Source organism: Chaetodon auriga, chromosome 12, assembly GCF_051107435.1.
Source record: "Chaetodon auriga isolate fChaAug3 chromosome 12, fChaAug3.hap1, whole genome shotgun sequence".
NCBI lineage: Eukaryota > Metazoa > Chordata > Actinopteri > Chaetodontiformes > Chaetodontidae > Chaetodon > Chaetodon auriga.
Window position 1 is genome coordinate 10369068 of NC_135085.1, and position 26487 is coordinate 10395554.

General features: G+C 42.4%; 3 protein-coding genes across 7 annotated transcripts in view; 1 reads left to right on the top strand and 2 right to left on the bottom strand.

The window, feature by feature from the left end:
* Positions 1 to 7675, bottom strand: part of nsun4 (NOP2/Sun RNA methyltransferase 4) — a 181782-nt gene extending 174107 nt beyond the window's left edge. Inside the window, exons 1-9 of one of the 4 annotated variants that reach the window (XR_013077846.1) lie at positions 7543 to 7645; positions 6807 to 7026; positions 6405 to 6561; positions 6009 to 6163; positions 5714 to 5874; positions 5485 to 5609; positions 5186 to 5318; positions 3884 to 5028; positions 2986 to 3825 (exon numbers count right to left, since the gene is read on the bottom strand). Coding sequence is in view for 1 of the 4 variants with exons in the window: in XM_076744012.1 (XP_076600127.1) it covers positions 4885 to 5028; positions 5186 to 5318; positions 5485 to 5609; positions 5714 to 5874; positions 6009 to 6163; positions 6405 to 6561; positions 6807 to 7026; positions 7543 to 7635 (1188 nt within the window). In the remaining 3 variants the exon portion in view is untranslated. Of the gene's footprint in view, positions 1 to 2985; positions 5029 to 5185; positions 5319 to 5484; positions 5610 to 5713; positions 5875 to 6008; positions 6164 to 6404; positions 6562 to 6806; positions 7027 to 7542 lie in introns of those variants that run through there. The other 3 variants (XR_013077845.1, XR_013077844.1, XM_076744012.1) reach the window with 3 other exon arrangements.
* A 159-nt stretch (positions 7676 to 7834) lies between these two features.
* Positions 7835 to 10052, top strand: LOC143329398 (cytochrome b-c1 complex subunit 6, mitochondrial-like). 2 transcript variants are annotated; one of them, XM_076745259.1, is made up of 4 exons: positions 7835 to 7970; positions 8349 to 8411; positions 9326 to 9487; positions 9640 to 10052. In XM_076745259.1, exons 1-4 carry the CDS (start codon positions 7923 to 7925, stop codon positions 9670 to 9672), a joined length of 306 nt encoding a protein of 101 aa, XP_076601374.1. In that variant the 5' UTR covers positions 7835 to 7922; the 3' UTR covers positions 9673 to 10052. The 2 variants fall into 2 exon arrangements, with proteins under 2 accessions (XP_076601374.1, XP_076601375.1); XM_076745260.1 differs by having other exon boundaries at positions 8349 to 8408.
* A 702-nt stretch (positions 10053 to 10754) lies between these two features.
* On the bottom strand, positions 10755 to 17679 carry pif1 (PIF1 5'-to-3' DNA helicase homolog (S. cerevisiae)). The gene is made up of 13 exons (XM_076745701.1): positions 17616 to 17679; positions 16809 to 17368; positions 16581 to 16704; positions 16228 to 16353; positions 15365 to 15518; positions 14101 to 14215; positions 13797 to 13903; positions 13420 to 13559; positions 13014 to 13120; positions 12781 to 12868; positions 12150 to 12295; positions 10952 to 11143; positions 10755 to 10811 (listed from the first exon to the last, which is right to left on the bottom strand). Exons 2-13 carry the CDS (start codon positions 17358 to 17360, stop codon positions 10755 to 10757), a joined length of 1908 nt encoding a protein of 635 aa, XP_076601816.1. The 5' UTR covers positions 17361 to 17368; positions 17616 to 17679.
* Between the last annotated feature and the right edge of the window lie 8808 nt (positions 17680 to 26487).

Here is a 26487-nt window from a genome sequence, read left to right on the forward strand (position 1 = left end):
GCACGCACACCGGGCTATTGGGCATCTCTGCCATCTCCTCCAAAATGTGCCCTTGCTCTTCACACAGTAAACTTCATGTGTGCTGTGAGTGGATCGCCCCGGCTGCATGACATTGCGCTGCTGTTAATTTAATTGGCTTTTAACATATATTTCCCCCCTTTCAGCCAGTGTAAATAACAAATGCACCCCGGCTGCTCCATTGAGCAGCCTCTCTCTGACTGTTATGAATGACCGCCGTCCAAGCATTGGATCGAGGAGGATAATGATCTCACCAGATTAGCCGCGTTAATGTGGGTGTAACACCTCACCCTAACCTTGTTGTGTTTTATTACACCACATACATGTGTATGTGTGTGTGTGTGTCCTCAGCCAAGGGCGTCCTGATTGTGTGACTGATAAGATTGTGGTGTGGATATGCAGCAGGAGTGAGTGTCCTTGTTATCCCGGGTATGAATCTGTCCAGGTACACGCAGGATTTCCTCCCATGGGGCCATCCAAACCAGAGAACATAACACAATACTCTTGTTCCAAATGTTCTCTCTTTTTTTAACACCCATCCCCCAAACACACACACACACACCCACACCCACACACCCTGGGGGTTGAACAGGGATTGCTAGATTGTAGTGCTGCAGGGTCAAGTGTGTTGGGCTCTTGATGCTGGATCAGGTGCTTCCATCTCTAACACTCAGGGCTGTATATTCACCACTATAAGCACATGAATCTCCATCCACTTTCCTTTAAGCAAGTGGTGCCATGTGTGTATTTGTGGGCAACATCTGAAACTCACCCCATAAATTGTGGCAGCAATATGAAGATAAAAAAACTTTAGAGGGTTCGACTTTAAGATTTTAGTTGTGTGAACTTTTTTTGTTGTACTATAGAATCAACACTGCATAGAGAGTTAAGCTTTACAAATGAACCAAGTAAGGTTTGTGTCTGACCCACACAGTCCCGTTGGTCAGCTGCATCTCCTGCTTTGACTCTCTTTCTCCCTCTCTCTCTCTCACACACACACACACACACACACACACACACACACACACACACACACACACACACACACACAGCCCCCCAGAGCAAGCCCCCCACACAAAAATCACAGTGTACCATTCAATCAGTGCTTTTTTCTCCCTCCTCTCCATGGTTCTCTTAAAGGTTTTAACCATGGCGAGAATGAAAAGTGCCAGCGTTAGAAACCTCGGCTCATTGAGGAGGTGACAGGGTCTGCCAGAATATGATCCTAATCCTGTTTCCAGCATTCTTTTAGCCCACTGGCATTGCCATTTCGCTGCATATTCTCTGAGCTGTCAGGCCCAGGGAAATCCCTCTAATAGTGCATTGCCCAGATACAAATCAAAGCCCTCCTGGAAAGCACCAGCAGGAATTTAAGGGTGAGGGAAGCACAAGTACAATCAGGCTCACAGCTGCACATGCACATGCAAAAGAAAAAAAAAAAAAAAAAAAAACTTGCCTGAAACCACATAAGGCTCAAAGAAATTCAGCTCATACATGATGCTTGACGTCAACAATCCTTTCCCTTTAGTATCCAAGACCATTTAAACTCTGACTTTTCTCTGAACATGTTAAATGATGAATAGAGGCAGAGCAAAGATAGATGTTATAGAGACAGAGAAACAAAGAAAGGAGTGATATCAAGAGGCAGACAACAGGTGGCTAAACTGTGTATCCTGGGCCACCCTCCTTTAGTTCCACTTCATCTTCCATTTTCCTCTTGTCCTTTTTTTTCTTAAACACTCTGACTGCCATCTCACCCCTCCCTGGGTAATCTTCTTAGAGAGAAGAAAACCCCCATTCTCTCTCTTCTTAATCTGGCTGCAGCCTAAACCTACGGTAGCATTTCTAATGTGGGCCTCACTGCACGACTCTCAGCCACTCCACGGAGTGTTGAGTCTATCGCAGGATGCTTAGATCACATGCTGAGTATACGGGCTGGGAGATAAAGTTGGTGTGAAGCAACTTGAAGGACAATCTTCAGTTTTGACGGGAAACACTTTTAGCAATTAGCTGCAACATGAACGTTGAATACCTCAGGTGATAACATCAAATGTGACATAAAAGCAAGACTGAGCTACAGAATTCGATGTATTAGATCTTCTCTGGCCTGTGCCACCAGACTGAACCCTCCAGAGCAGAGCTGTCCTCATGAAATAAAAAAAAAAAAACACGTGAGGAATGATGTGGATCAAATCCTCCACCACAGCCAGCGAGGTGATATTACATTTTCCCTATCAATATCTATAGTGATGCAACAAATTTACTGGAAAATCAACTGATCGATACAGCAAAGTTTCTGATGGTTAACACATCCTATATTATCACACAACCCAACCACATTATGAAGAAAAGTATCTATGAAAAGTAGAAGTACTATCATGGCAGAATATAAATAGGTCTTCTCGAGCACTGAGAGTCTGCAGCTGTGTTTGTGAGCTGCACTGTTGCAGTACATCTATTGTTGTAGTGCAGCCTGCCGGAAAATCATGCACGAATTAAGAATTATGCATAAAAAAAAAAAACTGAAGAGAATGAAGTAAAAGAGACGTCAACCTATGCACGTCATCTGCTCTCCGTCACTCTCCACCTCCTCAGTCTGCTGTCGTATTGTCAGACAAGTTTGAGTGAACACGTGGTACGAATGATCCTTTCGCTCATGTCAATAGACAACTGAGTGCCTGGAAGAGGTAAACAGACATAAGCTTCAGAAATAAACGGCCAAGATACGAACAGCTGAAAAAAAAATCCACTGTATAGCATTTCCTGTGGCTGAGAGCAGAGGAGAGCACGTCCTGCTGGGCTCAGTGCATCTGCGACAAAGACCCCCGCTGCTGAAATCCTCTCTCTCCCCCTGCCAACTGGGACACACGTCTGATCTTCACCTCTGGGCTGGAAAACGCCATGGTGGGAACAGCAGCACCTGCTTTAAATACACACACTACAACGAAGTCACCATGTGCATCTTTACTAAGCAAAGACACCTTACTGTTCACCTCCAGACTGTCAGAGACACTACACATTTAGGCTGTAACACCTGTCAGACATGACCCCCCCCCCCCCACCCCAGTGTACTTGCTCAGTTTCAGTATATGCTGTTCATTCAGGAGCTTGTGTGGCTCGAGGTGAAAGCGTAACATTATTTGTGTTTTGTATGTTTATTAGCAAAAAAGGCACCATCTAAATGGTATGTGAAAACACAACAGAGGGCCGGTTGTGTAGATAAATCCATAAGATTCATCTTTCTAATACACAGCATATGTCTTCCTAACAGAGGCTTACACACAGGGACACAAATGCACAGCGGTTCATTGGCTAATTCAATAATATAGCAGACAGCCAGCGGAGTCTATAGACAGCAGGAATGGAGAGTAACTCATCTCTAACAGTCTGCCATCTCCTGAGTGTTAAAACATGTAAATTTATGTAAGAGCCCATAGGAAACACATATTTACAATACGTTTAGGTAATCACAAGATGTGCGAAGAGGCATTCAAGGCCCTGGAGACGAAAGCAGTCAATACAAAAATAGTTTTTATGTGTCATTAATTCCCTCTGCATTCCCAGATACATCCCCCTTTTACCGCAGTAATACAGTAATCACTCACAATCGCACAGAAAATTATCTGCACTCATCTGTGGAATAAAAAAGCGGAGGGGCAAAACAGGGCGAGACGTCCCATTTTAGCTCTCTGCTGCCTCTTTAATGTTCATCTGGGAGCCGCATGGCTGCCGTCCATCCCTGCACGGGGATGGGAGTCAGCTCCTGCACTTGGAGCAGCTTAATGACAGTGGGATGTGGATGGTGGACTCGTTAGACACACACACACACACACACACACACACACACACACACACACACACACACACACACACACACACACACACACACACACACACACCTTTTTCACGCTACATTGCCTGGCCAGGACAACATAAAGGGTCATCGGCGCTGTGATGGAGACAGAGGCACCTCTCCGCTCACATTAGCTCGTGATAAGCGGAAACATCTCACCTCTGAGTGATGTCAATGCAAAACGGAGTCAATCCCAGCTATAATAATGAAAGTTGCACAGATTCAGATGTGAGAAGCCAAATGGTCAAATAAGTCATTACCTGCCTGTTCATTATGCCCTCCTTCCACATACCCACATACCGTGTTATTAGGCAAAGCCATCAAACCTGATGAATAACTATAGAACAAGCCAAACCCATTTTCACTGGGGAGTTAAAGAGAGCAGGTCATTCTGATGGAAATTTGTGTTTCATTAATGTGACTCCCCAACCTGAAATATTCATCTCTATACATCTGACACAGTGCAGGAGGACATACAGGCTGGAGCTACTTACTGGCATATCCTTGGAGTCCTCTAGTGGGCACCAAATAAAGGATACTTTTAATCTTTAGCTAGTGTTGCCACCTACAGGGCAAAACTAAAACTACAATGAAAAGACACCCTGCAAAGCTAGTTCAGTCTTAAACACACTCCACTGTGTCTGAAAGTTGTTGTCAAATCAGAGTTTTGGCTGTTTTTAAAAGCAAGAAATTTGATTTGCTTGGTTTGGAATCCATCTTCTCCATTAAAAAACTCTACTTCACTCTAGTTGTTGTCCACAGTTATAATGTCATGTTCCAGGTCCTCCAACTGAATTTCTTATGTTTTCTGACATTGAAATCAGTCACATTTAACCAACTGTTGTCCAGTGTTTTAACAGCCAACCACCATGATAAAAACATTTTATCCATGCAGAAGAGCCTGAAGCTGAAGAGTCCAGAGGATCACCTCATGAGTCCGTAAAGCATGTCCAGTCCAGAAAGCATTCAAATGCCCACAAGCTTTTTGGCAAAGCCACCCACCAGTCCGCAGTCTATGTTAGCCTCCTGAGCTTGCACATGTAGATGGGGCCAAAGTTAGCGGCTAAGTGTGGGATGACCATTTCACCCAAGTGGAGATCGGGAGCGAAGTGAAAGGTTTTCCTAAACATGTGTTTGAGAGGTCGCAGGTCAACAACCTGAGTGTAGATATGATCAGGACAAGGGAGGAAAAAGGAGAAGGAAAAGGTCAAATTATTTGTTGTAATTTGGTCCCTAGAGGTCAGAACACTTCCACTATTCTTGAGCGTATCACTGAATCTCTAACAAACAGTTTACAGTGTGCGAAGGACTGACCTGAAGGTGGATGCCGTGTTTCTCTCGAGCCAAGTAGATGGCCTGTTCCACCACACTCAGGTTCTGGATTTGAGAAAGTGTGCAGGTGGAGTAAACGATCTCTCCACCTGGACAAGCTGCTTCGATTCCTGCCCTGCAGGACAGAGAAAGGGTTTCTTCTGTTCATTATATAAAATGATCATGCTCACTTTAAGCTTCAAAGTGGACTGTGTCACTGTTTAGCGAGGTGACAAAATGTAATCACACAAGCTGTAACAACCAAACGTTTTATCCTTCTAGTCTAGTTTCATTAAACTTACAGCAGCAGCTCCAGCTGTAGCTGTGGCAGCCTTCGTCGCTCACCGGTCCTGATCTTATTGAATATATTGTTGTCGTCTTCCATGAGTGAATGTCTGTCTGTGGTGCAGGGGACGTCAACAAGGACCTGAACACACAAAAGAAAGGAGGAGGTGGACAAATTATTTGTATAAACACATCATTAATTCAGGCACTGGCAATTTGCAAATTCATGACATAGCACCGGCTTACTCTGTCAAAAGTGTTCTTCTCGATTTCTCCCCACTTAGTGCCATCAAAGGAGGAGATGCGTAGTTTCTGGTCTGTTAAAAATGGTTTGGGAATGTAGTTGCAGAGGACCTTTCTCATTCGCAAAGTCCGAGACACCGAGGTGTCATTCGCGCACAGAAAACCTTTGGAATAAACACAGACAGTGGAAAGTTAACTACAACGGACAGAACAACAGCAGCAATTCTCACAGGGAAGGAAAGAAGGTTTAAGCGTGGGCTCAGTGAGGAAAACAGACAGATGAGCGCAGTTGTCTTACCTATAGACTGGGTCTGGAGTAAAGCCAGAGTTTTGCCTCCTGGAGCAGCACAGAGGTCAAGCACACTGTGACCTTCTTGAACATCCAGAGCGAGACAAGGCAGGACAGACGCTGCGTCCATCAGGTAGTAACCCAGCAAGCTGTACGCGTCTGGTCTTTAGAGGACAAGACAACATCAAGTCAGAGTAAATCAAACTGCACTTCATCCGGAAGACAACACTGTCGTCTAAAATGGGACACTTGGGCTTAGAAATATATGTTCATCAAGTTACAAACTGTCAGATTTTAAACAACAGGTCTACCATCAGTAATGTTTTCTGAAAACCTGACAGCTGCAGCAGTTGGTTCATATATCAAAACAAATTTTCTTGTCCAATAACTAACACATAAGCTCACCTAGCGGGCTTGAATCTTGTGAGGTCACCCCTTGGAAACACTAAGCACTTGATGTGAGGACTAAGCTGTAGAGGAGAGAGCTGCTGGCCATCAGTGTCAGAGTTCTTCATAGACACACAGCTGGATTCTTTCTCTGCGGCAACCTCACATGGCTGAGCTGCAGACATGATGAAGAATGATCAAATCACAAGGCTTTTTGCAGCTTGTTGCCATTTCTCTTAAATGCAACGGTCACCCATTCATTTTGCCTATTATTCACATCTGGATTTTAATGTATATTTTGCTGTTCTGAAAGAAAAACACCCAGGATCAAAACTTGTTATCACACTGCTTTCTCCACCAAAGTAAACTGATGAGTCAACAATGGCAGGTTCACTGTAAACAGTGGAGGTGCACACCTACCCTCTGTATCTGCGTCACTGACGAAGTCTCTGCAGCCCTGGGCTTCGAAGTCTGCCAGAACAGCATCATGGGAGAAATTATTAACCAGGGCTCCGTATTTCTTCTCCGACAGCAAGGCGGCTCGGACCGATGGCCACAGCTGCCCCAGCTGGGCGCTGTAGGTGGCATCAAAGTGCTGCAGGGCCAGACTGGTGGGAGGGTGCTTGACCCGTGTGGCAGCCTGTGCGAAAGAAGGGAGGTCAGAACAAGGATGTTAAAGGTCTACCTGCTTTGATGTTCTCTGCAAATAGTCAAGTTAGACACCTACAGTCTGGGGAGGGATCTGAAAGGACAGACTAGTGTACATTTCTACATTCTTCAATGAAAATCTAATCTATAATACATTTTATTCCACTGTACGAGACAACAACAGAATCATCATAAAGTTAATTTATGTGTTGAGTCATTGATTGCATTTAGCTACAGACGTCCTACTTGAAAATACTGTCATTATTGTGTTTTGTACAATAATTACTGTATTTTAACGCCAGCTCTCATAAACTTTCATTTCTTATGATTACCATAATTACTGTCAAAATGTAATACTCCCTTTTTGATTATTTGGTCTATGTTGCTATGTGAATTGATATTCCTGAAAGCTCCAATCTTGACAGATCTTTGACACCTTTGAGTGAGTCTAACTTTTTACGGACAACCGTTACGAACTGCTTCATCTATTACTGCACTGACAGCTTACCCATTTTTCTTTCACTCGGTTTCGCCTTGGCGTTAAACACCTTAAATCCTTCACTTTTCTTAGTAGAAGCCTGGTGTCCATGAACAGCGCCATCTTGCCGTGCAACACGTTTTAAGTCCGTATTCGCTCCGACAGTCAAACAGGAGTTCCGCATGCATTGGCCAACCGAAGGGGCGGACCTTACACAAAATGTAATTCTATTATTGGACTAGAGAGACTTCACTAAGCAGCTTTAACCAATAGAAGGCTTTATCCGGTGATCCTTCTCGACGTTTCCTGTGTGTGACTGACCTCACGTCCTTAAGGTAACGCACAGCCGACGGCGAGTTTAGTCTTCGGTCCTCTGCCGGGATTTTAAGTGAATTTCACAGCCCGTAAACATGGTTTTCGAGAGGAAGATGCTCACGCACGGCGACCCCGACGACGAGGTATTGAAAAATATCGATATTTGTCTTTTGTGCCGCTTTTTGTCATGTGTTTTGCCAAGTTACCTAACCCGGCGCAGTGGCCTGACTCTGCCGGTCAGTTCAGCCATGTAACGTCTGAGCTTAGCTTCAGCTCATTGAAAGACTTTAGTGACATATTTGCCTACTTTTAATATCAAACAGGGATGGCAGCTGAAATTGTAACAAACTGTTCATGAGTTTTTGTTTTCCTTTTTACTGATTCCCCCTCAAATCTGAAATGTGTGCTGGATTGTTAGTAGAGTTTCATTCAGCGGAGTTACTTATAACGCACCTCGTAGTTTTTTAATGCAAATTAAATGTTTTCAACAAAACTAAATACATTAAATTGTCATTTACCAGGAGGAAGACGCGCCTGCTGAGGAGGAAGAAGAGGAGGAGGAGGAAGAAGAGGAAGATATGGTGGTAAGTTTGTTCTCACACACACACACACACACACACACACACACACACACACACACACACACACACGCATATGTTACCTTGAGTGCCGTTATACACTCAGGAAAAGACTTGGGTCAAAAAAGTTTACTTTTGCTTTTTATTTTATTTGTTTGTTTTATTTTACTATTACTTTTATCACACTACATTTACTAGATAACTTTAGTTACTTTGCAGATTTAGATGAATAAATAAATAGATATAAATAGATATTGATACAGAAATTAAGATGAGATAGACTGTAGTGATCCTCAGGGGAAATCCACAAGCTAGCCAGCAGTATTCAAAGTAATTAAAACTGGCCTCACAGTCACCAGCTGCAACGTTGAAGTGATGTACACATGAATCCATTAATAGGTAGAATCCTGTAATATAATGTACGTTATTCTGAAATGGGCAATTGTGCAGAAGGAGCACTTGACATTGAAATCATATATTGACGCAGATGCTTTTGTACTCAACTTAAAATTTGAAAGCTGGACTATTTCTACACTGTAATATTTACTTTTACTAAAGTAAAAGATCTGAGTACTTCTCCCACCACTGGTTCCAAAATCACCTTCACAAACAGCAAACTTGATTTTGTGCATCAGTCTTCAGCATATTAGTTTGAGCTTTGTGCTTGGTTTGCCAAAGGCACTAATGTTTGGAGTGAGACTGAAGACTTGGGCTTCGATATCACAAGTGGAAACAATGAATTATGTTGGTTCAAAGTTGCTGGCATGGCTGTAGCTTTTAACACATTACCAAATGTTTGATGGGTTGATGTTGTGATGGTTAATTTGTTTTTTTTAAAAAAAAAGGGAGTTTAAAAAAGGTTAGTCTTCATGACACCCCATTTTCCATAATATCCCACGCTTGCGTTTTGTCCTGTGCAGGACCCTCTAGAAACAATACGAGCCAAGTGTGAGCAGACTGAACACTGTGTGCACGCCAAGGAGCGTCTGGAGATCTGTGAAGCCCGGGTCGGCTCCAGATCCAACACTTTGGAGGAGTGCACAGAAGAACTCTTTGACTTCCTGCATGCACGGGACCATTGTGTAAGTGTGTTACTGACACAAAGAGGGTGTGGAAGCAGACAAAAATACGATGTGCCCTTTTTCCCTTTCAGTGCCCAACCTGCATGCGACTTGATTTTTGTGCCTTAATCTACCAATGAAAATGACAACTGTGTTCTCATTTGTCTTTCTAGGTCGCACACAAGTTGTTCCACAATGTGAAATGACCAGCCTGCCTAGGCCCCACCAGTTGCAGCTGTAGAATCCCTAATTCCTAAAATTGTAAAATAATCAGAACAGTTCTGTTGTTGTTCTCCTCTTGTGTGTTATTGTAAATGAATTTTCTTGGACTAAATGCATGCCACCCTTTTTGTATACAGTGCATACTTGTGTAGACATGGTTAGAGGCAGTATGTAAGATATGAGTCACTGCTTGTATAGTTAATGGGTGCATCCAATGTTAAAGGTTGTGCATAGAAAGGAATCTATTTTTCCATGATGTGGTCAGTTCATATGCAAAACTAAGTATGCTGCTCCGGTAATGGAGAATTTACCTCAGGTTCATTCATCACCCTTTCTGGAAAATAAATATTTCCATTGGCTTCCAGTTTGCCTGAGTTGCATCAATTTAATGTGTTTAAAAGCTCCAAGTGGAAGTGATGTCAGATTTGGATGTCACAGACACACAGTGGGGTAAATGTAGACAATGTTACACAAATTACTTATTTGATACATCAGTACACAAAGCCCCATGATAAAACCTGTATTCATCACACTGAATTAAGTCTTAGTGCAACTAACTAATGTTAAACAGTAAATGCAGCATCCCCAGTTGAGGACTGTCATGACATAAACTACTGAATCATCATGCAGTCATACATATTTCAGGCTATGCTGCCCTATAATTTGCTGTATAGTGGACATCTGTAAGCTTAAAAACACTATTTTCAGTAATGTTATCAGAAGCAGTATTGAAATTAATCTTTTTGTGTGTGGTGGTAAGTAATGGCAGAGCAATCAGAAGCCTCAATGACAAAAAAACAAAAACATGTAAGTTGACTAAAACTTTAATACATGTAAAATATCATGATAAATAAAATCAAGGCATAAAAAGAGGCTCTTGAAAATTACAACAATGATCAGTAGGTGGCAGTGTGACTTTTGGCACCGCCAGTTAAAACAAATGTGAGGTAGGCAGTGAATGTACACATCTGCAGCAGCAGTCATGTTAGAAAACCAAATTGTCCCAAAAGAAATAAAAGGACGATAACATGCACACAGTGCATAATGTTAGAAAATGAAGATGAATTCACCTTCTCACAAAGTTTTCTTTGTTGCTGCTGCCAACAAAATCATCCATGGAGGCCTGTGGAGAGCAGTGGAAGTTATTTTACAAGACTGAACAGTGTGTGAAGATGTCTCATAGAAAAGGATCCTCTGCAGCACTGAGCTATCAAATATCAACACAGAATATGACAACAACACGACAAAGAGCTGTACACTCGCCTGCATGAGCAGCCTCTCCTTCCTCAGTTTCTTGTAAAAGACGAGCACATCTGGATTCGCCCTGACCACACGCGGGTCAAAGTCCATGACCCTCAGACCCTCCAGGCTCCGAGCCCGAGACAGGGCCACATAAGCCTGGCCGCTCTCAAACACACGCGCCAGAGAGATTTCCACACAGTCCAGTGTCATTCCCTGAAATAAATGAAACAAGAATTATGGTTCCAGGTCAAAATGGCTGATGTGCTCATGTGCAAAGAGTATTTTACAACCCAAAATTTAATGGCCATTTGTGGTTCAAATAAACCAATGGATATCTGGGTCGATCTCCTACATCAAACACAGGACCGCAGGGTGACTTTCTTGCAGAGTGATAATTTCTCAGCGTATAGATTTTAGATAATTTCCCAGCAGGGCACTTATGTCAGCATTCAAAACCACATGGGCAATACCTCCACCGCCACCCTGCTACTCTCAGGTGTTATAATTCTTGTGCGTCCGCTCATTTCCTCTGAAGGGATGCAGGTGAGGGATTTCCTTTTCACGTCCCCGCACTCGAGCTCCTCTGACGTAGATCAAACATTGGTGACACATTGGTCGTGACCAGTGAACTCAATTACCTCGAGGGACCCCTTTTTCCTTTGAACCAATTTCAGAGTCTGAGGTCAGGATAATAGAATGTGGTGTGGCAGCATAGAGGGAGATGCTGGCAGGAAAGCCCAGCGACTGGTGAGGGTCTTCATTAGATAGAACACCGACAGATGACAGGAAGTGGGGAAGAAAGAGGGTGATAGAGAGATGATCTAACACTTCTTGTTTGCACTACTGTGCTGGTGTCAGAAATAAATCCATTTAAAGGAGATTCATTGATAATAGAAAGCTACTAGTGAAGAAACTGTAGAAACAGTTTTAGTGTGAAACTGATTGAAAATGATGTTGATCTGAACGCAGTCTGTATTTCTGATATCTTCCCTCTCATGTTGATGTTGGAGGACAAGCAATAACGTGGTCAGTGACTGAGCTTCAAGGCCAGCTCAGACGCTGCCATCAACCCGCCTGCAGGTGAACACTGGTGTCCCATGGCAACACTGCAACGTCTTCAGAGAGAGGGAGTAATACCATCACAGTGATCTGCTGAGCATTTGTCTCCATATTTTCGTGCGAGTTGTAAGCAACCCACTGTGACTGAACGTGTGCTCACCTGGCTCTTGTGAATGGAGATGGCCCAGGCCAGCTTGAGGGGCAGCTGCTGTCGACTCAGGTGGATCCCACTGCCGGACTTAAACACCCAACGCTCGGGCTTCAGCACCTCTGTGACGCCGCACAGGAAGCGCACATGTGGGAGCCCTGAGGAACCGAACGAAGGGAACGAGTCAGTGCACAGATGGACAGAACTCTGCCACCACTACTCAAAACTTGTAGCTTAGCTTCGCTCAGCATAAAGACAAGAACAAGTCACTGCACCTGGCTGAGAAAAAAAAAAAAAAAGATCCAGCACAAACACTCAGTGAAACGTCTTTTTCCAGTTCTATTTGTGTATGGATATGAATGAATGTTAATCATATTTTAGCTTGCACCATGCCTGACTAGCCAAACCCTGTTTCCTGTCTACATGCTAAGCTAATATCTGGGGGCTCTACTTTCATGTTTAGTGTATAGACGTGACAGTGGCATCCATGTTCTCATTTGTCTCTGAGCAAGAAGTCTATTTCCTAAAATATCAAAATACTCCTTTAAGCAATCCTCTGGTCACTATGGATATGTTTTCATTAAATATGAGATTTTCTCAGCAAATACTTCTGCAATATGCTTCAAGATCAATAAGTACTGACCATGTTTTCCAGACTCAAAAGCCACCACAACCCCTCGCGCTCCATTCACCAGACCTCGAGCAACGTCCAGATTCTTTGTCAGCATGACCTTAAAAAGAGCAAAAACGTGTCTGACCTCAAACTCAGAGCAGCTCTTGACACATATCCAAAGGGTGATGTTGCATGCCAAATTGCAGTAGTCAAGTTTTCCACAGCTTTTACACACACAGACACAGACACAGACACAGGCTTACCTGAGCTCCGACTTTGAGTTGGATCAGCCTGCTGACGGGGCTGTGAGCGTCTATAGTCCTCACCAGGGCTGGGTCACTGTCTAGTGCCTCAAACACACGCACTGACCCTACAGGACAGGGACAGATTCATTTAACCTGCTGCCACAGCAGGTCAAACACATGCTCCACAGTTTCCTGATGCGGTTAGAACTTACAAATTAAAAGTTCACCACAACAGGGAACAACAGGAGTCAGAAAGGAAGTGGCGGCAGGCCGAGGCTGAAGAAACCTCTGAAGAGGAAACGGATTCGGAGGTTGTCATACATGACTCAGTCCGACAGTTTTTCCAATTTTCACCTGGATCCAAGTCAACGCAACACCTGTTCAAACTGAAAAAAACCCAATAATCAAACGGAAGACTTCACACCTGGCAGCTGCTGGAGTTTGTTCTCGTTTGTGAGCTCCACGTCGTCCTTGTGTGTGCACAGCCTGGTCGCTAGAATGCCGTCCCTCTCGATCTGATGGTAGGCGCTTTCCATCAGCTTCGCGGTGACTTCTTCTGTGACCCTGAAGAGTGTTAAGACAGAACTCCATTGAGCTTCTCCTTTAGGAAACAATTTTCGCAGCAACGTGAAAATGCTCTGTAGAATAAAAAATTCCTGCTGTGCCTGAAAGGCCTGGAACAGCTCTAAATGCATTTAAGCAACATACATAACCAGAAAACACATTATACTGCACCGGGATCAGCAAAACCCATCCTGTCAGTGAAATCACTTGAAAAATGGACGGTGCCGGTTATTTTACCTTCCGATCCTCACTGCCTGCAGGAGGGAGATGAAGGACTGGTCCGTTTGCCTCCGCACTTCTGTTAGCTCCATGTTGAGCTGGATGACCTTACGCCAACTCCTGGCCTGAAGGGTCAGAGAGGGAAAGGTTTTTCTCAATGGCATCCAGAAAATAAACACCTGCAGGACAGGTGCTGACTCATGGGAACAGCAGAGACCATCATGAATACATGAGTACATGTGTATATGTACAGCACAGTATGTAAGTGCTGAATCAGTGACATAAACAAACGGAGAAGCTGTGGGAGCCATGACGGTCTGACCTGGAAGCAGAAGCTGGCCTTTTCTTTTCCCTTTGACACAGGAGGCAGCTGGAGGAAGTCACCACACACGATCAGCTGGATGCCTCCAAACGGCTCAGTGGACCTCCTCACCGACCTGTAAGAGCGCAGTGAGATGATGATGACGAAGAGACGATAACTTCTATATGGCTCCAACTAAGGATCATTGAGGACACCCAGGGGATTCAGTTGATGAGGTCATGCCAATCATAAACAAATGTAAGATTTCCAGTTTTAGCTGTGACTCAGATTCTGTATTCCAACACCTTCACCTGCTGGTTTTAGTCCATTTGTGCAAGTTTTGTCACACTACCAACATAAATGATATTTGCAAAGGTTGAAAGAAAGTTCAAACTATGGTTTTTAAATGTGTTTTCATTGGTCAGATGTCAGCAGTACAGAAGCAGCAGTCAGGAGAGAAGAGCTACAGCCACAAGTTTGATTTTTCTATTTTATAATCTCACACTTAAGCTGCAACACAGCGTGTCTCTGACTGTGGCTTACATCAGGGTGCTGCTGAGCGTCTCAAGAAACAATCTGTTTAAACAGGAACCATAAACTGGAAGGCAAAACTGGAACTGATATCAGCACTGCTGCTGGAAGTCTAACTGTGCTCAAACACATCAGTAAAAATCAGAGGAACACCAAGTGTGAGGGTATTAAAGAGGAGATTTGAGGGCGTTAAATCTTACGTGGCCCCCGAGGTTTGTTTGGACACGCAGAATTTAACATTTTGTTACACTGCAAACACCGAAACACACTATCAATCAGCTATTAAAGACATTTGAAACCAAATTTAAGACTTTGAAGTCTTCTATTTATCTTTTCAACCCAGAGTTCAAGCTTTCAAGTCATACTTTCACCTTTTAAAAACATGGTCTCAGTGTTATGAATGGGAAGGCGTTTAGCCAGCAGCAGCTGTCTGACAGCACAAAGTGATATAAACCACGAGAAACAGACACTTATTTGTAAGACTGATGTATTATGTAAAGATGCTAAGAAGTATTAAATTGGTCAAATTCATCATTAAGTTCTGAGAGGGTTAGCTGAAATCATTAACACAGTGTGATGAATATGATATCATATCATTTCAGAGAAGCTTTGCATATAAAATACTCATCACTCAGTCATCATTGTGCACTGATGAAGACGTTTTTTAATTTAGATAATCCCTGAATTATGTCTTCAGACTCCACACTTCTGTAAACGTCATTGTAATATAATGTTCAGCTCTGACTCCTCTCACCTGGCCACTGACTCGAGCTTGTCAAAGAACTGGGCCTCCACCATGGAGACCTCGTCGATGATGAGGTGTCGACAGCTGGTCCAGTGCTGCAGCACCCCGGGCCTCTGAGCCAGCTCGACACACTGGTCCAGGGGGGCCGAGCCAGAGCCGATACCTGGAGACAGACAGAGGACGGAAAGACAGGTGGTCAGAGGGGACGCAAAGGAATAACACCGATGCAAACACTCAATTCACAGCCTCTGCTGTATATTGAGATTTAATTAAATACAACCGTCAACTTGGAAAGTCATCTGACACCTCCAGCTTGATTATATTAAAGATTCATATTCTGAAATACGCCATCACACAGACATCGTAACACAGTCAAAGGCTGCAGCTCTGCTTAGATACAAGACACTGTTATCAGAATTATTTCAGTCATTTTCAGAGAAAACGTCAAACATTCACTGGTTCGAGCTTCCCAAGTGTGAGAATTTTCTGCTTTTCTCTGGTCGGATAAAACAAGCAATTTGACTTGGGGAATTGTGATAGATATTTGTTCATTATTCTCTGACATTTGATTATTAAATGATCAGCGGAATAATCAATAAAGAGATAACTGCTCGGCGCTGCCCTGCTGATGAGGATCCTGCCTCGAGCTTTTCTGTATTACACCATGCGTCTATCAGTAGAACAGCCTAATTTCAGGATAGGCCGTCGGTGAAACCAGCAAATTGACCAATTATTTAGGTAACACACAATGTGACGTTGATGTTGGAGCAAAAATAACCTCTGCGCATGTCTCACCACTAATTATGATTCATTTCCAGGCACACATTTGTGTCAGTCTTACATAAAAATCTATTTCATCTGCAAAGACTGACCGGCAAAGTTGTGTAATGTTGTCCCTCCAATGTGACATGCAGCCACTCCTGTGCTGGCTGTGGCAAAGGTGCTCTTTGGAGGAAGAGATCCCATGATCCTCTTCAGCAAGAAGGATTTTCCTGTACCTGAAAATCACACATTCAGACAGAGAACAGACAGTTTCACAAGATTACATAAGTTGTTTATCAGCAGAGAAAACGCCATAAAATGTGTTATGAAAGGAGATTTGCATCAGATTCTCGGGAGGAAATGTTAATATGACAGTTGTGGAAAGTGCATCATATCTTCCAGAGTATCTTACACTCTTTTATGGATAATGTATCTACATTTATTGTCACACACACACACACACCTGCACTTCCAGTGAAGAAGACGTTCTTGCCGCTGAGCACAGCACTGAGGACGGCTGCCTGTTCTTTATTGAGCTGCCGTGAAGGCAGAGACAGGATGGGCTTCTTACTCGGGTTGGCCTTCACCTGAAATAACCAGCACACAGAGACAAAGTCAGGAATCACAGTCGTAGCAGCTACAGATAAAGACACTGATGATATTCAGGTGTTTCATGTGTGTGTCAACTCACTGGGCTGAAGTTAGTGTCACTCCTCGATCTTTTGACTTGCTGTCCTGTTCGTGCAGCAGTGGTCTTATTGGTGCGGTCCGTCAGCCCCGCAGGAGCCACTTTACTTCTCAGCTCATTAACCTTCTGGATGTCTTTCTGCTGCAGGGGGCTGATGGCCTCGAAGCTGCGGGGCAGACCGGCTTTGAGCTTGTCTCGCTCGCTCAGGGGCTTGCTGCCCTGCCTGGCCTGATGTTTGATGCTCAGGGTTTTGAGGAAGAGCTTCAGCTGGTCCGGGGGGCAGTTGGAGATGAGCACCTGGGTGTTTTCAGGCAGCATTTTGACGGTGCACTTCCCATCACTGACGAACTTGGTAAAAAGCTTGAACTCTTTGAGACGGTAACTCTGCGGGACTTTTCCGTCGTGGACCCGGAGGATGATCTCCTGGAACTCGTTCCGGCCCAGGATAACAGAGGCTTTACGGATGACCTGCCTCCGGATGGCCTGGCCGGAGGCGTTGAGCTGCTCCACCGTCACACAGCACTGCAGCTGGGCACCGTCCTCCCCGGCGGACATCGCAGCAACTTTTTTTGCCAAACACAAGAGCTCATATTCATTAAAGTTCAGAGACAGTTTCCCATAAAAGCTAAAACATTACAGTGAGACGGTGCACGACACAGTAAACAAACGTGCTTCAGTCGCAGCTGTGCTTCATTCAATCAACACATCAAGCATCGTAATCTCGTGATTTTAATGTAACCATTAAACTTGTCCGCCTGACAGAGATAAACTTTAAAGTAGTTACGGGAAACGTTTAACTTCAGCTCTTACCTTTGTTTTTTAAAGAAATATGTCCTAATATCGCCTCCGCTCTCTGTGCAGTCGCTTCCCCTGAACGCAGGCACCGATTTTCAAATTGCCTGTGCGTGAAACCAGCCAATGGCTGAGCGACGCTCTTGGCCAATCGGGAGGTGGATATTTAACACAGGAACCAATGAAAGACGACAAGGGACGCCCCCGTGGCTGCACCGACCAATCGCTGGTATTTTGACTGATGGCGTCATGTATGCGAAAACATGGGTATCCGGAAGTAAAGCACAGCAATAAACGACGCAGTGATCAAGTTAAATGAACGAAGTACGGAGTTTTTAAGTCGGCTTTTGTTTTCATGTTTAATTTGTATTTTTTCTTATTATCACCGAAACCGAGTTCTACAATACGATTTGCTGTTGTTGCTTTTAATTATTGTAATTTAATTATTCATTATTTTGAGCTTTGGACTGTTGGTTGGACAACATAAGCACTGTAGAGATGTCACTTTGGGTTCTGGTTAATTATGACAACATTTCTGACTATTTCTGAATTTTTACAAACCAAACAATCAATTAATGGAGAAAATAATCAGCAGATGAATCTATAATGAAACAATCATTAGTCGCAGTCTTATAGAGAATAGCTCAAAATTGGCTCTATTTCAACTGGCTGTAGCAGTAAAATCCTATTTTTACATGAATGCAAGACTTAATAATAATCCAGTGGTACAATACATATAGCACAACAGTCACTGGGGACAGTTTTAGGCATTCAGTACTTTTACTTTCAATACTTGAAGTACATTTTATTTTTACAGTGTGGTATTAATATTTTTACTTAAAGGATTTGAATACTTCATCATGAATATGTAGCCTGTAAAGAACAGGATGATTTTTTAATAACTGTTGTGATGATTTACCCATGTGGAAAGAATAAAAACATGAGTGATGGAGGGAGATTAAAGAAGTGGTGGGTGCTATTATACATTAGCTGTTTTAGAGCTGTGTATACACCTTTTCATATTTCTCAGTGCAGTATACAGATTAGATTGAAACACTAATAACCTCAAATGTAATGAAAAACAAACCAGCTCTGTCATCATCAATCATCTGTGCCATTAGTAGTACAGTTGCAGTAAATCCTCAAAAAATGCAGAACATAAAGGAACAGTTCAAGTCTGGATTAAAAGACTAACAATTAAATATGCAATGTGTGGGATTACAATGTTGTTTTTGTACTTTTTTTCTTTTTTTTTCTTCTGACTGACTACCCCATTCAGCTGTGATCATGAATATTAATGGTGGAGGTTACAATGGCACAAGCAATCAAATGTTAATAACCGGATGCTTCTTCATTGAATTGCTTCAGAACGATGACTCCACCACATGCTCCGTACTTTTTAATACTACAATGGACGCACGCACGCGCGCGCGCGCGCGCGCGCGCACACACACACACACACACATCCCATGTAGCAACACACCATTTGTCATTTTCCCATCGCTGTACTTTCTGTAGACCATGTGAAGCTTCCCAGAACCTGATGAGACAGAGAACATACATCCACAGTCGTGCTGCTGTCATTAGACAAGGTTGACTAAACCCAATACATTTTAATGTGAGTAACACCCTGATCTTTCATCTGGGGGCCAATGAACTTTGACAGGCTGGGTGTGGGTGTTTGATCAGTGTGAGTCTGGAGAAATTAGAGCCTCACATAAACACAACCTTTCAGCCAGGATCCAGCTAATTTCTCTGAAAACCAAAAGGTGATTACGAAGAAAAAGTAATGAGCCCAGCTGATTCATAAAGCAAAACACGATCACGATCTACCCCAAACTTTGTTACATTTTTATATTTTATTGTATTATATTATATTGTCTCTCTCTTGGTATTCATAAGAATCTCAGTGGGTGGCATGTAGCCAAACTTGTCAAAGTACAAATGGCACATCAAGCTGCCATTGATATTCCACAGTTTTGGCTTCTTGAGCCATTTGCTCATTAGACTCTACATCCTGAGCCTGTCACACAGGTTAATTAGTAGGTGCTGCTGAAAGTATGAGAGACAAAAATGTTCTCATGTTTACAGGTGCTTTTCCTCAAAACGATTATCTATAAAGCTGATCTGCAGGGATGGAACAGCCAACCCCTTTTTCTAGCATGTAGAGTACAATCACAAAAAATAATAAAAAAAAGACTATTTCACAAACTGCAGGGAAACTATGGTGCAATTCAAGAAATATAGAGTAATGCAGCTTTAAAGATGTTATCTGGGGTCGTCACACGGCCTTAACATCTAATCTGTCTTCCAAATGCTGTGAATTAAAATTATCCTGTAATAATCCATGCTTCATGCATTACTCAATATTTTATTGTTTTACCCTTTTTCTGTGAAAATGTGAACTTGTTGGCCTCAGGTTTAACAAAGATCTTTATACTCTCAGACTATATCCATCGAGATGTAACTATGATGATCTTTCTGCATGCAAAATGTTAATGAGCGCTCCTCTGAGGCTGTCCTTCAACCTCAGCTCTAGACTTTCCAGTAGATTTAAAATCTGCTCAGCAGAACGAGAGGGCAATTTTAAAGCACTGATAAATTTCCATCTTGGAGATTATTCATGAGGATTGAAGGCTCCTGTTATGAAAAGCAACACATCCTGCGTCAGGCAGGTCCACTGGTTAACACTTGAGTTGTAATCCGAGGTGGTTTGTTCCCCTGCGGGCTGTGGATTCCACAATGGGGGCCTTTAAGGTGACTGTGTTTGTATGATCTGAACAGAGGGTACATTTATAGTAAACACTGGCCTCTGATGTTGCAGCAGATACTCCGGCCCGTGTGGTAAGTGTGAGCACAACACATCACATGGCTCTGTTGAAACCACAACAACCTTTAATACTCTGTATTCCAGATAAACAGAAAATGAACAGCAGCAACATTGATTTCCCAGCATTATGTGAACATGGAAAGATACATCTAATGTGCATCACAGGAGAAAGCATTTAAAAGCTTTAAGTAATACATGCACAGTGTCCTTTTAAATTAATTTTGAGGTTGCAGAGCTAATGTGCCTCAGCAGTACATATTCATTAAAGCTGAATGTGTGTGATCAGTTTTTATGAATCGCAGTAGCACAGGAGGACACTGTTTGCACTTTCCACCTGAACTTAGCCACTCTCTTCATTAAGTGGACAAATGCACCTCCTGCAAGCCTACAGTGACCTCATTGATGTCCTGTGGGAAATGTGTTGATATTACTTTATAAAGCAAACAACAGTGACTCACAAGATAAATGTGGGTTTCTTGCATTGAGCATTGTGGGTGTTCATATTGCACTTTCAACACCATTTTGCTGTTTCCTACATTGTGTATTGAATTACTCTGCTGGCGCATCTGGCAGAAGCTAATGAATGTTTCTGGCATTGAACACAAAAACACAGCAAAGGTGCTGAAATGATGTCATATAAGAGCAACATTTGCCTAATTTCTTTCTTCATTTTCAGTTTCTTTATCCTTTCATACTTCTTTCCCCCTTCTTTTTCCATGATGTGTTTCTGCACATTAATAGAGCTACAGACAGAAGCACAGACCTCACTTGTATCCTGTCAAAGTAAAGGGCACATCCAACTAACCTTTCACCTCTCCTTCCACCCACACATGGCAACGACTGACTAATGTTATAGCTATTTGAGGGTGCTTAACATCTTCCCAGTCCAGCAGCTAATGGTGTGTTGCTCTTTAATATGCCCTCTAAAGTGTGAAATAGTGAGAAACGCTTTATCTCATTCACGCTCTGTGAAGCAGTTTCTTGAATAAAATGTAAACTGTATACAACAAGTTTTCCTCAAGTGTCACGCCCGTCTTGTCTGTTTGTTTTGAGTAAGAAGAAGTGAGGGGATGGAGGTGGTTCAGCGTGACATAATGGCATCACACACCTTCCATACCTCAGGCAGAGAAATATTTACTTTTCAAATATATTCAACAGCTGCCAGTTACTTTGATTTTTCAAACAAAACAAATAGTAATCTGAATATATGATATGATGCATTAGAGATTAAGGCCTTGAATACCCTTACAGGTGTTTTCAGTCATTGTGGCTGATTAGACCTGCTCAGGTTGGTCTTGAACAAAGATATGCTGGAAAATTACAAAAAAATCAAAGTCCATGAAGTGACAGGAGTGATGAAATCTTAGCCTGCCTAACAAAAAAAGATGAAACAGATGTCAACGGACGTGGGTGACCAACATATGAGCAGAATGTTTCGTATCTGAGAAGCAACTTGCTTTATGAGTTCCATGTTGATGTTTATTTTTAAATACCTGAATGTGCGCTTTGCTCTGTTTTCTGTATTTTTGTGCATCTATAAATAATTGTGGGGGTGGACCATGTGTGTAGGGCTATGAAGTAGTTCAAATTAGCTTCCGTAAACAAGCTACACTGAAAAGCGGCTTACATTTTGGTGCATTAGCAATAATAATTCTCCAATAATATACAGTATTTGAGTAAATTCAAGCTCCCCATGGGAATAAACCATTAAAAATATTGTGACCCATCCTGACCAGGGGTGTACTGGAAGATAAATGCATGCAAATATCATTTACCCACCTCTCAAAATCTGAAATTACACTAAGCTTTCACAGAATCAAGGGACCTTAACAGAGTGTGATCGTTTGTCATTTTGGGAAATGCTTTTATTTGCTTTCTGGCCAAATGTTACATGAGGAGATTAATTCTGTGTGTTAAAATATGAAGACTGGAAAGCTGAGCTCTGTCCAAAGGTAATAAAGTCCACCTACCAACGCCTGTAAAGCTGTAACACATTGTACGTTATTTGTTAACCTGTAAAAAAGAAAGAAAGAAAGAAAGAAAGAAAGAAAGAACAAAAGACAAAGAAAAACCTGATCATTGCGACTCCTCTGGTTGACTAGCAACAGTGACGGCAAGACTCCAGAGTAGATGGATTTCATTGGTGCTGGACAGCTGATTTCCCATCAGCAGTCTTTGTAGTAAACTTCTCCTCTAATTCCTGGCAATTTAGTGAAAAACTCTAAATTGAAAGTGCCAAACTAATCAGGTCTCCTGCACATTGCTATCTTAAAGACAGATATCTAGCCTTATTGTCCAACTTTCTTCAGTAGTGTTGCAGCAAAGCTTTACTGTCCACATCACTGCTAATCCTCCCACAGTGCTGCAGCAGCAGGAAATATTAATACCTGTCTGGCTCGGTAGTGTTTTATGGGTGCAGGGGCTTTAGCTGCTTACACCCACCCCTCTGTTTCTTTATATGCTCTGTATGTCTGTAACTGTGCTTTTTGGGATCAGCGTGTTTGCCAGCGATATTGATCTTTCACAGAGGTTTGTTCCTGTGAGTTTGGCCACCATCACATTTCTTCAAAAATACAGTGGTACATCAGATGTACCCTTAAGGATCATATGTTTTATTTCTTCAAAGTCAAACTGATATTCACGTTGGTTGGTTTTCTACTGATACATCATTGGAGTCTGCTACTTATCTGTTTTTTTATTGTACTTACACTGAAGTGGTCTCTCTGTGGTAGCCTCTCATCCTTAATACCGAATCCACTCTGATCTACATACCTTGCAGTCCTTTGAAGGCATTTCCCTTCCATCTAAGGATCTAATTGGCAGACACAGTCTGAATGTAAGCAAAGGATTGGGTTATTACTGCACCTGGCTCAATGTCACAGCCTGCATGTGCCTCCTCAGATATAACAGGGTGAGCTATATTGTTCCAGTTCTGAAATAATGAGCCGGTACGCTTTTTGAGAAGATCTTATCTTCTTCAGAGGGCTATTTCAAAGACATGTGGAGGATTTTACTGCATACAGAAGAAGATGGTTCTATATACAAAAATTGCAGCATCTTGCATGCATGTACACAGTGGAGATCCAGGACCACCTACATGAAATATGCAAAAGTCAATTTGAATTTTCATTTTCAGGGTTAGCACATTTGATTTTTACATTATGTTGAGTTTATGTGGTATAGTATGTAGTCTGCTGTGGTACATTACATATTATAATCTATGGAGTTCATTTTAATGACAGTAATGAGTTGTGAAATGGAAATAAAAAGGAAAAGGCAAACCTGGACTCCAGTTATGTCTTATGTCTTATGTTATAAAAGTGAAGTTTGATTGAGTTTCTTGCTTTCCATTTTAAGTCAATCCCATAATAAGCCTTCTATGCACAAATAAGCAGAAATCACTGAAATAAATGTCCTCTCCTCTGTCTAAATGCACTTATTTAAACTCCTTTATTTTTCTTATTTTATTGCATTCAAGGTAGACAAGCAAGTGCTCAGATCCTCTCCTCAAGTTAAAGTAGAAATACCACCATGTAAAAATACGAACAGTAAATGTATTTCTGATCCAGACTGGCTTCTTTCTGTGGGTCAAATGTGTGACGTCTGTCTTTGTGTGGAACACTATGAGACATTATGGGCAAAAACAGAGGAGGGGTCATTAGCTGATCAAAGTCAAAGGTGCCTCCTCCTCCAATAGCATAGTGTTATGCTATTGAGGTACATTAGATACCACTGAAAATGTTTGAGACAGCTTGTTCAGTTCGCCCCATCTTACATGGTAAAATGGTCAAACATAATTAGTATTCACCTCCAGGACTGCTCACTCTATAAAGTCTGTCTGAGCAGCAGAGACTCGTCTGAGTGAATCTACATCATCCCCTTCACATAGAAGCAACGTGAAGATGAATTCTGGGTCTGTGGTTCACATCGTTCAGAAGACTGATCTCTGCCATTTGGTACGATGGCCGACAAGGGAAAACAAGCTGCAATGGCCCAAAACATCATTATTGGGAGACAAAGCCAAAACAAATACATTAACAACAAACACACTGCAAATACAGAAAATGGTTCAGAGAACAAATACAAGCCACACACACAATGGAAGCTCTCCAGGCCCCTAGAGGGAGCCCTAGAAAAGGCCTGAGGCCAGATGTAAAAAGCATACATACCTTGTTCAGTCATGTCACCTTTTTTACTTCATTTTTGTTTCCACTTCAAAAACAAACACTCCCTCATCTGGTCTCTCTCTGGCCAAAAACCAAGCTATTCCACTTAGTGCTCCCCCTAGAGGCCTGGAGAGCTTCTGCTGTGTTGCTGGATATGCAGCATTTGTGTTGGGCTTTGTGTCTTTTTTTGCCTCATTCTTCTTCTGTGTTTACAGCGTGTTTGCTCTTAATGTGTCTCTTTCGACATGCTGCAGCACATTTTTTCATTTGCTGCACGTTTCTGTTGTTTTATTTGTTTATATATCTGTATATCACTTCCCCTATTTTTTTTTATTAATTTCACGTCAAATCTACAGACCTGTCATACGATTGACTGAACACTATGAAGTGATCAGTGAGGAAAATTCCTCCTGAGACTCATATTTTCATGCATTTCTGCCCTCCTATCCTGCAGCACTGACACCAGGCTGCAGAGAGCCTGCTGGGTGGGCCAGGCCTTGAAGAGGTGTGAAGGAAAATTTCACCCAGGCAGACAGATAGAGCCTGGCGGGACATGGAGAGGCCCCTCATCAATGCTGACGTGTCGATGAAGCAGCTGAAGGAGATTCAAAAGTTTGAATAAATAATAGAAATATGTGGACAGCAAAGAACAGCAGAGAGTGAGCGTACCAGAGTCAACTCCAGAAGCAACAAAGAATGGCATTCTGCACAGGACGGGATTTTAACATGTGTGCTTATGTTTTACATTATATGTATGATTATATTTTGTCAGCTGAAAAACCGGTATGTCCAGTTGTGGATTCAGTTTTAATTGTAATTAAAGAGTCACGTGTTCCTTCATTTAGCAACGAAAAACTCACTGCAAGGTCCAGTAAGTTGTCTTGGCTTCATTCATGTTCAGATTCCTCGGTTTGTTTCAGTTCACTGACAAATGAAAGTTCATCTCACCTTGTGTGAAATGGACACTTTGAGACACTGTGTTTGTATGTCATTCATTATTCATCTAGTCAATGCTAACTGGGTGTGTGTGTGTGTGTGTGTGTGTGTGTGTGTGTGTGTGTATTTCTTTCGAAACAGCTGCCTGCAAACCATGTGCCATCGCCATGGAAACCCTACATCTACTGTGATAATGGCCTGCTCTTTTCATTTGGCAAATGGGTAATAGGTTTGAAAAAAACAAAACAAAACCCTGATATAATAGAAAAACATGGACGACTGAGAAACCACTTAAGAGACGGAAATAAGTTCTTTATAATCCACATGTTAAAACTATGACTTCTTTCTTACAGTTTGAGAAATTCAGCGATTTCATGACTGATACACCTTTTAGAAGAAACTGCAATACCAGCGCCCAGCTCTCATTTTGCACCACGTTTTTTTTTTTAATCTCAAACGTCTGACTTCAGATCAGTTTATATCTGTTGAAGTGCAGTGACAGTCCGTAATGTTTTTTCTTCTTCTTTTAATGAAGAGCTGATGACAGATGGCACATGTTCAGCAGCCTGTAAGCAGTCAGGGGTGCTGCCACAGAGCTGACAGTCATGAGGCTGCTAAGTTGTCACATTATTGATGAACACACAAACAGAAACCATCTCAGGAATAATAAGCAAGATATTCTGTTCGACTGACTCTTTGAGGCACAAACAAGCGGCAGAGGAGAGAAGGGAGGACACAGCTGCATCTCTCTGTGGTTTGTGTCTCCGATGGTTTTCACAGTTCAAATATTTCAATTAGTGGAGTCAAATGTCTTTGGAGGTGAAGACGATAACGACACACGGGGATGGCGACAGATAAGGGACTTATTTTTCTATCAATTAATTAGTTTGCCTGGTGCACCATGTCTTTGTCTCTCTGTCTCACTCCCTCTGATCAACAGATGTCTCAAACAGCGTTC

Excerpts from the sequence above, each read along its gene's own strand:
- LOC143329398 (XM_076745259.1), top strand. The coding sequence starts at position 7,923 with ATGGTTTTCGAGAGGAAGATGCTCACGCACGGCGACCCCGACGACGAG. Across the intron at positions 7,971-8,348 it reads ACGGCGACCCCGACGACGAG|GAGGAAGACGCGCCTGCTGA; the intron begins GTATTGAAAAAT and ends GTCATTTACCAG. Across the intron at positions 8,412-9,325 it reads AAGAAGAGGAAGATATGGTG|GACCCTCTAGAAACAATACG; the intron begins GTAAGTTTGTTC and ends TGTCCTGTGCAG.
- pif1 (XM_076745701.1), bottom strand. The coding sequence starts at position 17,360 with ATGTCCGCCGGGGAGGACGGTGCCCAGCTGCAGTGCTGTGTGACGGTG. Across the intron at positions 16,354-16,580 it reads CTTCTTCACTGGAAGTGCAG|GTACAGGAAAATCCTTCTTG; the intron begins GTGTGTGTGTGT and ends TGTGATTTTCAG. Across the intron at positions 15,519-16,227 it reads AACATTACACAACTTTGCCG|GTATCGGCTCTGGCTCGGCC; the intron begins GTCAGTCTTTGC and ends GTCTGTCTCCAG.